This window comes from Pseudorca crassidens, chromosome 3 (genome assembly GCF_039906515.1).
Source record: "Pseudorca crassidens isolate mPseCra1 chromosome 3, mPseCra1.hap1, whole genome shotgun sequence".
Taxonomy (NCBI): Eukaryota; Metazoa; Chordata; class Mammalia; order Artiodactyla; family Delphinidae; genus Pseudorca; species Pseudorca crassidens.
In genome coordinates this window covers 126,972,124-126,984,641 of record NC_090298.1, presented here as the reverse complement: position 1 = coordinate 126,984,641, position 12,518 = coordinate 126,972,124, and the positions used below count along the sequence as shown (strand labels likewise).

The 12,518-nt window shown below is 37.2% G+C and overlaps 1 protein-coding gene across 1 annotated transcript in view; it reads left to right on the top strand.

The window, feature by feature from the left end:
* Positions 1–12,518, top strand: part of ZNF300 (zinc finger protein 300) — a 174,608-nt gene that overhangs the window by 83,786 nt on the left and 78,304 nt on the right. Inside the window, exons 9-13 of the mRNA XM_067730235.1 lie at positions 4,487–4,639; positions 5,008–5,131; positions 5,819–5,862; positions 10,952–11,078; positions 11,321–11,443. Coding sequence (XP_067586336.1) covers positions 4,487–4,639; positions 5,008–5,131; positions 5,819–5,862; positions 10,952–11,078; positions 11,321–11,443 — 571 coding nt within the window. The remainder of the gene's footprint in view (positions 1–4,486; positions 4,640–5,007; positions 5,132–5,818; positions 5,863–10,951; positions 11,079–11,320; positions 11,444–12,518) is intronic.

Below are 12,518 nucleotides of genomic sequence, written 5' to 3'. Positions count from 1 at the left end.
ACAGAACATGGTATATTCAAAGAAAATTAGGTATGATTTCTGTTCCTTCTATCTTATTTCCTTCCTCCCTGGGGTAGGAAGTGTCTAAGGTAGCCAGTTATTCCCACCTCCTGATATTCATGGCCTTTTGTAATACCCTCTGCATAAGTAAGCAGCTTCTAACCAATGGCATATGGCAACATAGAGGGGATGTCACTTATATATTGATAATAAGATTATAAAAGTTTGTGACTTCCATCTTGCTTACAGACTCTTCTCTTGACTCCATAGATAAGCAAGTTGTAAGTTGGATGGCAAAGTACTGTGGGTGGCTTCCTCTCAACAACCAGCAAGGACATTAATGCCCTTAGTCCAACAATCCTTGAGGCATTAAATTGTGCCAACAATCATGTAGTTGAGCTTGGAAATGAATCTCTCCCCATTTGAGTCTTCAGATGAAAGAGACCCCAGCCTGGGCCAATACCTTGATTATAGATTTGTAGAAGACCCCGAAGCAGAGGACTCAGATAATCCATGTCCAGATTCCTGGCCAACATAAACTGTGAAACAATAGATGTGTGTTGTTTTAAGCCACTAAGTTTTGGGGTAGGTTGCTACAATTCAATAGATAACTAATAATACCTTTTGTAGATTATATTTTATTTGATGGCTTATTCTTCCATCATTTGCTTTTTATTTTTAAGGTAAACATATACAGTTGATTTTCATTATTCACAGATTCTGTATCTGCAAATTCACCTACTTGCTAAAATGTATTTATAATCTCAAAATCGATACTCACAGTGCTTTTTCAGTCATTGGCAGACATGCACAGAGTAGCAAAAAATTTGAGTTACCACATGCGCACATTCCCGGCTGAGTTTAAACAAGGGGATGCTTTGCCTTCCTGTTTCAGCTCTCATACAGAGATGAACAGATGACGGGGATGGTAGGGGCAATTCAGTGTAGTGCAAGAAACTCCAGCTCTGGAGTCAGTTGGATAGGGTTTGAATCTAACTCTGGCCTTTGTTACTGGACCTCAGGCAAATTACTTAACTGTTCTGAACCTTGGGGGGTTTTTTTGGTAAAATAAAGAAAATAGAATCCACCAACATAAGTTGTTTTTAAGGTTATAATCTTAATTATACAAACTTGTAATTTAAGATTATAATCTATTTTATGTTGATTTATTCCCCTTTGGAGAAGTGGTTCAGTATTCACTAATTCCGTGTTTGCAGCAACTTAACTGAACATAGCTACCATGAATAAGTAGAATTAACTGTATACATATTCACATTTTTAGAAAATAAATGGTAATAACAAACTATTTTTATTTTTTTCTACTTTTTTTCCCCTCATATAACATTATATCCTGAAGTTACCTCCATATTAGTACATAGAGACACTTCTCTCTGTCTCTCTCTTACAGCTGAATAGTACTGTTTTGTGTGTATACTGTAATTTATACAGCTAGACCTGTTAGTAGATGTTCGGATTGACTGATGTCTTTTGGTATTAAAAATAGTAGCGCAATGAGTAATTTTTTTTTTTTTTTTTTTTTTTTGCCAATGTGTATTTGGGATATATTCCTGGAATGGAGTTTCTGAGTTAAAAGGCAAAAGCTTACATGTAGTGTTGTGGTTTTAGACGCTTTGATAATCCTCCCCTTAAGAGGTAGAGCTCAATTCCCATTCATTTGATTGTGGGCACCCTTAGTGATTCACTTTCAGGAAATAAAATACAAAAGAAGTAATGAGATGTCATTTTTAATTTAGGTTATAAGAAGACTATGGCTTCTATCTTGTGTGTGCTCTCTCACTATCTTTCCCTTGACTCACTGGTGTGGGTAGAAGCCCGCTTCCATACTAAGAGGGAGGCTTGAGAGGGAAGACCCCTACCATGTCATGAGGATAATAGAGTAGCCGAAGGAAATTCCCCCATGGTGAATAACCGAGCTTGGAGATTGAAATTCTGAGGCTTGTCATCAGCTACTTGATCGAGTTTAGAAGCATATCCTCCTCCAGTTCAGCCTTGAAATAATTGCAGCCCTGGCTGACAGCTTGACTGCAACCTCATGACAGACTAGACCTGAACCACCCAGCTAAGCTATTCCCACATTCTCCAATCACAGAAACTATGAAACAGTTAACTACAACAATGTATATAGTTTCAGACTGCTAAATTTCAGGTAATTTGTTACACAGCAATAGATAATGAATACATATAGTTTTGTTAACTATTGCTAAATCTTCTGTATAGGGGCTATACCATTTTTCTGTCCCATGAGTAATATATGAGAATTCCAGGTTCCCATGACTCTACTAACACTGTGTATTTCCAAACTAAGAATACTTTTTTTTTAACAAGGTAATAGATGAGAAATAGTAAATTACTGTGGCTTTAATTTTTATTTCTTTTATTATAGGAGAGGACTCCTCTCTACCTTCTTTTTAAATTAAATATTAAAATAAGGACAGCTTCCCATCATGCTTAGGATAAAGAGCTAACATTTTCACAATTTCTACATGGCTCTGCACAATCTGATCCCTTCCCATATCAACTTCCACAGGTATCACTGCTTTAGGATTCTGAATTAATCATTACTATACCCTTAGTGCATAACACAGTGAGTGACTACAGTGTCTTACGCACAAGACGTTCAATAAAGATTGATGTAACTGTGGAAGTTTAAATTGGAGTGCTGTTGGTTGCCCATTTCTTACCCTCTTCTTTGCCTTGACGAAATTTTAGGCCTTTTTCCTCCCCTCATACTCCTAAATTTTGGCTTGCCCCCAAGTTTAAACATACATTAAAGGGTAAGGATATGCGCAACATCCTCCCTCAGCAGCTTACTCTCAGAATCCGAAGACCCTAGAAACATTTCCTGTTAAAGTACCCTGGTTTTGTCACTTGCACACCTCCATCTCTTGAAAGTTCCTGCTAACCCTTCTTACACCTCCCTACTAAAGAAAAGCCTTTTTCTGTTTGATTTTGTGAGGTGCTTGCAGCTTTCTGAGATTGGTGCATTCTCCCTATTGCAATAATCTTTCTGAATAAAATCTCTTCATATCTAAATCCAGACATGTTTTTATTTGACATGGGAAACAAAACTGCTAATGTAAAATTGCTGCTCACTTAATTACACACAAGCCAGAAATCATGGCTGTTGGGAAATCTGTGATGATTCAAAATTGTATCTATTTATGTACAGGAAACATCACTTTGTTAGTATGCCTTTTTTTTTAAGTAAAAAAGCTTGATGTAAGGTAAAGGTTATGATAAGTGTTTCGTTGGTTCTTTTTTTTTTAATCAAGTTATTTTCCCTAAAGTCTAACCTCCTCACTCTCTTCCTCTCTTTTCTTTCCTTCTGTTGTTTTAGTCTCCTCCTTCTCGGTCTCAGTCTCCCGTGTTGTGTCCGGTTTCCCACTTCTGTTCCTGTGCTTCCATTTTTCACGCTTAAGTTTCCCATCTCTCTGTCTCCACAAGCTTCTCCTTCCCCCATTATTCTTGTTTTCTCCTAGTCTCTGATTCTCATCTCCTCTTCCCTCTCACTTTATTTTCTTCAGTCGGCCTCTGCAACTTGTTACTGCAGTTGTAGTAGTTTCCCCTAGAGAATTCCATATAGTCGTTTTTAGCGTAAAGTTCATTATTTCTGTGTGTCCTCTTTCTTTGCTCCTCAGTGAACTCTTCCATCACTCTGGCCCCTTTTTCCCACAGTGGAATCTCCATTCCACGTTTTCACCCCTCTCAGCAAGTAGAATCGCCCGGTAGAGGGCTGTGCCATTTACAAACACTTTTAGGTAAAGTCTCTAATGAGAATATTTTACTGTTCTAAATTCTTCCTCTTCCACCAAATGAAGCTTTCTAATAGAGGACATTCACTCAAACTTCTTACCCAGTCCTCCTATAAAATCTCTCTGCAAAATTTTGCATGTTACTGGTTTGTATAATTCTCCTTTATGTCATCTTTTCCCCCTCCCCTCGCTGCCGCGGTGGTACAGCCCAGCCTCCGAATAAACCGAATTCCTCTGCTTGTACGGAACCGGCCGGCCTCTCAAGATGGCGGCTCCCACTGAGACACAGCGCATGGGAGCGGCCATATTGCCTCCTGAACAAAGCCGCCCAGGGTGCGGAGTGGGCAAAGCTGCCCGGTACCGAACAGCGCAGGCCCGGGAGCCCAGTGCTTTGCTCACCCAGACAGGAAGCGGGAGAGTTCGCCGCTATGGATGTGACAGCTGTCCCGGGTTAAGCCGTGACGGGCGTTTCTAGATCTGATAACGGAACTGCAGGTCAGAAGGCGGACATGTGTGGTGAGGAGTGAGTCTTTTGGATTGGTAATGGGACGGGAGGGGTCCGTGAGTGTCAGTGATTGGAGACTGATGAAGTCACTGGTGGGGAAGGTATGTAGGATTAGGGTTGGGCTTATTTGGGAGTCAGGGATGGGGTGAGCTGTGAGGTTAGTAATTGGATAACGGTGTGTCAGTGACGGGGTTGTCTGTGGGATCAGAAATGGTGTGTAGGGGGACTGACTGGTGATGACTGGGTCAGGGATTTAGGGGACTCTGAGGAATCAGTGATTGGTGAGGGAGGCTGTGGACTAAATGATGAGGGCATCCATGTGGCAGTCAGTGATGTGGTGGGCATGGGGCAGATCTGTGGGGTATGTGATTGCTAGGTCCGAGGATTCAGAGATTTGGAGGGAGCAGTAACGGGATCAGGGAATCTTGATGATCAGCCCTACTGTTTCTTACATACATTAAAATTTCCACAGGTCATACGCAACCTTAAAGGTCAAATCTCTTCTCAACCATTATGCCCTTAGTCTGGTGCCCCGTATAAAAATGATCATTTTGAAACAAGACCAAACAAATCAAAAAAGATGGGATTATTATGAAAAGTGTGATTTTCGTCCTACTTCTTTCTAAGTTTATAGAAATCATTTTATATTTTATTCAAGAAACATTTATTGAACACATGTTGGGTGCCCAGAGATAAGTATGACTATTTCTCATGGTTGTTTCCTTCCAGGTCTATTTTGACAAAGCCTGGAATACCCCATATAAAACAATCTGTCTATCATGGGAGCACCCACTTCCTCAGAACCAGTTAAGTCTTACCTACCTGACTCCTGGGACTGAGAAGGATTTCCCAGGTATGTACCTTCTTACGTTAGGGTATATTCCGTTGTATCAGTGGTTCCAACATACCACCATTTTTATATGCAGACAACCATACTGTTGAAAGCAGCAATAAAAATTTAAACGGAAAACATCTTAAAATTAACATTTTGGTCCATGAATATTGATTGGCAGGAAAGTCTGCTGAGTTGAAGGAAAATATGAGAGTTCTTGGGAGATTATTAGAATTCAGCTGCTGATTCCTTTCTGGGGAATAAGGGAATACATTCCTCAGTTTTTCATTTGCTCATTACCCATTCTTATTGCCGGGGAGCTTCATCTTTGTGTGTGTGTGTGTGTGTGTGTGTGTGTGTGTGTGTGTGTGTGTATTGCCTTATGAAAACATTAGAGTGGAATTGCTGGTTCATAGTGGAGAAAATAAATTGTTAATAAATCAACAGGAAACATATGTTCACATCTATACAATTAAATTAAAAAACCTTGTCCAAGTTCTGTATGATCATAGTACATAGCCACAAGAGGACTTCCTTCACATGATACGTGCTGATCTTTGTATAAAGACCAAACAGTCTTCTCCCACAGGTTGGCCTAACATCTACCTGACTTCTGTGGTAGTTGCTTCTAGACTGGTGAATGTGGAACCTGCAGTCTGCGTCTGATCTGTGAAAACATCCTTCTGATCACCGATTTTGCCTTTTCAGGCATCTACCTTTTTAGAAGAGAACAGAAAATGATGAAGTCCCAGGTGAGTTGCTTTAATTTTTAATTTCTTAAATTTCTTATTTTGGTTCTTCATACAATCAAATGGAAAAATGAAGATAGCTAAAATTAGGATCAGGGAAAGACAGCCAAAATAAAGATCCAGACCTAGAAAGAGTTGCTAGGTAATATGTAGACAGATACATTTCCCATGGGAAGAAATTATTTCTTGCCATATAAGACTAAGATTTCATTTTTGGGTCTTTCTCTAGGTGGTGGAGTGTGCAGTGTTCTCACCAACACTCCTGTGGTAAATGCAATTATAAATTTCTTGTAGCTGTATCACAGAATGATTTCTTTTAGAGGGAAGTTATCATAATGTCATAGCCAAACTCCTTAACTTTATCCTTTAGAGCTGGAGTCATCAAACTATTGCCTAAATTCAGTTCTCCAACTGTTTTTGTAAATAAAGTTTTATTGGCAACACAGCCATGCCATTTGTTTACATATTGTCTATGGCTTTTTTTGTAGTACAATGGCACCATATGGCCTGCAATGCTGAAAATATATACTTTACTGAAAAAGTTTGACTGAAATATATACTTTTAGTAAAAATATATAATTTTCAGTAAAAATATATAATTTCAGTAAAATATATACTTTACTGAAAAAGTTGACCTCTTCTTCAGAGGACCAGATTGATTATAGAGACTTCCTATTGGCCAGCTTTCTCTACTGATAAAGTCTAGATAATATAGGATGGGTATGTTTTGAATGGTCTTCCAAAATACATATTTCTTTCAAAAAGTAGTTCTTGAAATATAATTGTCTGGCAGAGCTTTGGAGAGCAAGGGTCACTGAAGCTCTGTACCCTTTACTATGGTTTCAGAGTTTGTAGGATTACTGTCTAACTTGGGGCTAGTTCCTTCTCTGTGTTTCTGTTTTTAACAGTCTGTTATTTTTTCTCCCTGCCAATATTCACTATATATACGGTATAAAAATCTTTAACTATACAAAAAGATAAAAATTTAAACACTGAGGGACCTTTTAACTTAAACTCCCCTCCTCCTGAGATTATCAGTATTAACCATTTGTTTCTAACCTTGTGATGGAGCATACATGTGTAAAATAGTACCAGTGCCAGGGGTGTCTCTTACTTTCTTGTTCCTTTTTTGGGGAAAAATAATGTTATAGTAAACATTCTGTTTTACAACTTGATTTTTAACTTTACTGTCCAGTATAAAAATTTTTGTATGCATTTTGAATATCTTCCTATGCTGGTATATAGAATTCTCCTTTATTATTTTAGCAGATCCATAATATACCCTGTGGACTGGAATTGTTTCTTCATCTGTAAAATGGAGATTGTAATCCTCATAGGGTTGTTGTGGAAATTGAGTAAAAACCACACTTAGAACAGTAACTGGGGATGGTTTGTTTTATATTTAAGTATTAGCTATTATTATTATATCATCATTATTATTGTCAAATCTTGGAATCAGCTTTTGCATTAGGAGTTCTTATGTATATTTTACAGTGGAGCTTAACAAATGAGTTCTATTGTGAAAAGACAGGTTTTTTTTCCTTTTTGGGTCTCAGTAGCTTTGGAGCTGTGCTGTCCAATATAGAGCCATCAGCCTCATGTGGTTATTGAGCACTTGAAATTGGCTAGTCTGAATTGAAGTGTGCTTTGAGTGTAAAGTACATTGTGGGTTTTGAAGATATAATTGCAGAAATTCATTAATAACTTTTAAAGATTGATTACATGTTGAAATGATATTTTGAATATACTGGGATAAATATATATTATTGAAAATAATTTTTTGAATGTTGCTACTAGAAAATTTAAAATTACTTACCTGGTTGGCTTTATATTTCTGTTAGAGCTGCTTTAAAGATGAAAATGGATTTTTTATTGGCCCAATAAATCCAACTATCATGGCTAATTAACTTGCTTATTAGCTCAGGAAGAAAGATTTATATTTTTTCCATACAGTCCAGAAGTGAAGTCATCATTTTCACACGTATCTATCTTTCTTTTCTCCCTCTTAACACCTACTCCGCTTCCATTTCCTCCATCTCTTCCATTCTTCCAGTCACTCAAGCAGTAAAAATTGCTTGTAGCTGATTGGAAAGTACAATTTTCCACTGATTATGCACTATTTTACTCAAAATTAACAAAATTTATACATATTTAGTATATTAAAGCATTCTAGTATCATTGATAAAGCAAAGTTAGAATGTCAGCATTACGTTTATTAATTTTCTTATCAGAATGGTTTCCCTCTACATTCTACATTTATCTTCCTCATGTTACTGTTCTTTAGATCACAAGAATATTATTGACAGTGCACAAAACTGTTCTTAACTAAGCATGAAATTTATTTTATTCTCTATAATTTTCATTCATTCCTTTTTAGCAAACATTTCTTGAGTAGTCAATATATGTCACAGGTGCTGGCTGGCTGTGAAATATCTCAAGAGTTACACATGGTTCTTTCTTGGGAAGAATGCAGAGAAAAATGGGGTGAACAGATGTGGAAACTAACATTAACACATAAAAGCTCTATAATAGACATGGGAGCAAGGGACTTTTATAGTCGATAAGGGGGAGCAGCCAGCTTTATAAATAAGTCAAGGATAAGAGTCTTAAAAGATTATTAAATTCTGGATCATGAAGGAAGTAGGATGAGGATAGGAAACAGCATTTGAAAAAGTAGAAAAGGCTGAGAATTTGAAGAAAACTAAAGCGGAGGGTGTCTCATGGCAAGTTTGTCTGAAGGCGGCATTAAGGTAATAAAATATAAAAGGTCTTGTTTACAGTATCAAGGAAGGCATTGTGGAATAAGTACAGTGGTCAAGAACCCAGCTACTGAGTCAGGACACCCGCTTTTAAATCTGACAGTTAATCAGTCATATATTCAGTGTAACCTCTGGCAAGAAGTGACTTAACCAGTGTAATCCTCAATTCTCTCATATGTAAAGTGGGAAAACTAAAGGGGTTGTTATGGGAACAAACTGAATGCTTGGCAGCTTGATGGTGTGAATATGAGACTTGATGTGGGGTGAGAGAAACCTTAACATTGAGATGATTGAGATGAGACTAATTATATATGCAAGGATGGACCCAAAGGAGTCTTTTAAGCAGGGGAATGTTGATATTTAATTTTTTTTTCATTCTGAAAGCAATATTTGATAATAATGGAATAATTAGGGCAAAACCCTCAAAAGTAGTTTAAAATAATAAAAATCACTCAGATTCCACTATTAGGTGACAACTATTATGAACATACATAATGGTGGCATAATTAAAATAGTTTACCCTCCAGAAACACCTCTGGCTCTGCAGTTACCCAAGTCCTTTATTTCAGTGTCATGTCAATAATTTGTTATAGTTTTCTCGTGAATGTTTCCTGCATATTTCTTAAGTGTGTTTTTCAATATTGCTGTTATAATTGATGTATTTCATTATATTCCTAGCTATTGCATATATATAGGAGAACTGTTAGATTTAGAAGAAGCTAAGATTTCTTTCCTATGAAATGAGGGGATTGGATTAGAATCTTCAAGAACTCTGACATTCTCTGATTCTCTAAATGCGGCTTTTCTCTTTTTTATGTGTTATACTTTAAAAATCCTTCTCTATAATTATTAATAAAGGGCTTCCCTCATGGTGCAGTGGTTAAGAACATGCCTGCCAATGCAGGGGACATGGGTTCGAGCCCTGGTCCAAGAAGATCCCACATGCAGTGGAGCACCTAAGCCCGTGCGCCACAACTACTGAGCCTGCGCCCTAGAGCCTGCGAGCCACAACTGCTGAGCCCACGTGCCACAACTGCTGAAGTCTGTGACCCCTAGAGCCCATGCTCCACAACAAGAGAAGCCACCGCGATGAGAAGCCTGTGCACCGCGAGGAAGAATAGCCCCTGCTCCCAGTAACTAGAGAAAGCCTGCGTGCAGCAACAAAGACCCAATGCAGCCAAAAATAAATACATTAATTTAAAAAAATTATTAATAAAAATCTTCCCAGCCAGGTTTTGTTTTGTTGTTATATAATTTTGGGTATTTTTAGAGTTTAAATTTTTACTCCATCCAGAATATATATTTTTCTCTTTTCCAAGACATAAGATATCATTGTATTAGTTATAATTGATGTATTTTATTATGGCAGCTAGGGCTGCCCTAACAGAATACCACACACTGTGTGGGTTAAACAACAGAAATTTTTTGTGTCACAGTTCTGCAGACTAGAAGTCAAAACTTAAGGTATCAGCAAGACTGGTTCCTTCTGAGGGCTGTGAGAGAAGGATCTGTTCCAAGTCTCTCTCTTTGGCTTGTAGATAACTATCTTCTCCTCATGTCTCTTCATACTGTCTTCCCTCTGTGTGTGTGTCTCTCTCTGTTCAGATTTCTTCTTTTGATGTGGACCTCAGTCATATTGGGTTAGGGTCCACCCTAATAACCTCATATAACTAATTACATCTGCAGTAACCCTATTTCCAAATAAGGTCACATTCTGAGGTACTAGGGGTTAGGACTTCAACTTATGAATTTTCAGGGTATACAATTCATCCTTTAACATATGGCTTCAACATTATTCTCTTCCTGTTAACTGTCCAGTTGTTTCAGTACTATTCATTGAATAATACATCTTCCTCTCAGCTGTGTGTTTTTTTTTATATTAAACTCATATCTTTATGTAATGCTATTTCTTTTCTAATTTATTAGTGCACAGAGATACATTTTCATAGTTATATTCAGTGTGTACATATTAACTTATGCTGTTTTTCTTCATTTATTCTTTCATGTAAGTATTTCCACATGTTGAAAGAGCTGTATATTATTCCATCAAATTTAAGTAATTGTTTCTTTATTATTACATACTTGAATTGTTTTCCAAAATTCCTCTCAGCTGCTTTAATGCTGCCCTTAAATTACCATTTGTATTAGGTAGGCATTTTATGATTTACCTTTTCTGTTTTCCTGTACTGTCTGGGTCTTCTTGCCAAAGGCAGGATTTTACATTGGTTCTCCCAAATACTCTGATACAAAACTAGATGTAGGTATAGTTTTACATACTATATTAGAGATGATAAGAATGATCACTTTAGATTAACAGGAATATACTGTTACAGGGGTTAGTATCATTCAAGGATGTGGCTGTGGATTTCACCCAAGAGGAGTGGCAGCAGCTGGACCCTGCTCAGAAGACCCTGTACAGGGATGTGATGCTGGAGAACTACAGCCACCTGGTCTCAATGGGTAAGAATGACTTCCCTGTATAACTCAGACTTGTCCAATCAAGTGCCTTTCCTTATCAGTCTCTGCGGTTAGGTGGTTCCTGACATATATAATGACTTTTATGATCTTCGTACTTTCCCCAATGGAGGTAATTACTTTGCTGAGGGCCAAATGTACTACTTCATTGTAGACCTCCTTAAACTGCACCTTCTCTTTTGCCTTCTGTGCAGTCTATCCCATTTCCTCTGATTTCCATTTAATAGGGCATCCAGTTTCCAAACCAGATGTCATCTCCAAGTTGGAACAAGGAGAAGATCCATGGATCATAAAGAGAGACATACCAAATTGGATCTATCCATATGAAGATCAGGCAGATGGGCGACAAGGGAAGTGAAATATCAGGTTTTTTTTTTAATTGATTGATGCCTGAGGCTTATGTTTCTCTCCTTAGTGAATTCTCTTATTCTTTGTTCCTATGCTGGGAATTTAGTAGGCATTCAACAAATAATTAATCAATTAAATAACTGTGAACCTTTATAGGGGATAGCTATTTCTTATTGATTGTATGTGTATATATTATGTATTAAATATATATTTGTTTAATATATTTAATATATATTTAATGCATTTTATGAAAAGGCTTAATAGGCAAAAGAAGACAAATTCCTTCTAAGAACACAGGTTGCATTACAGAATTAAATGTCAAATACTGCTACTGTTTTTAAAAGTTCAGAGAAAATTAGAGTCTAAAGAAACGAAACAGAATTTGAAAAAGCATTTTTCAGAGCATGCAGCTGTAGCTGCTTTGAAAGATATATTGAGTATTGATGATGCTGAGAGAGGAAGGTGAAGACAAACTGTTGATGGGGGGTGGGCATGAAGAGTATATGAACAAAACCTTGAAGTTAGGGAAATATGGCTTTTCTGGGAGAACTTTGCTAGTTTTATTTGATAATGTAGAGAAAGAATTTATGGGGAACTGTGGAATTCAAGCTTGGATTCTTGGTGTGAATCTGATACTGAATCCACAGCAGGATTTTGGGTTTTTCTACTGTTTGTATTAGTCGTTATTTAAGAAAGTAGACTGAGGAGAGTTAAAGTATTTTGAATACAGAAGAGACCTTGTTTCTTTGGCTAGTGGTGGCAGGATAATACTAATCAAGTATATATAGCAAATTATAAAATAAACGCATTTGAAAGGTGAAAAGCATTTCCCTTCAGAAAGCAGGAGAAATGGGAAGACTCTAGAAGAGTAATCCAAGATTAGAGTGATAATAACTCAGATAGTTTTCTATCTCCTTTAGGTATAGTTTTTCCATAAATATTTCGCTTTAACATCCTTGTCTAACCATTTACCTCATCATACTATTTGCTGTCTGTCTTATGAAATGGTCTGTCTCATCCCTGTTTTGAGTTCATCACCTTCATTGGATCAGTCATTTTTTATACTCCTCTGCATTC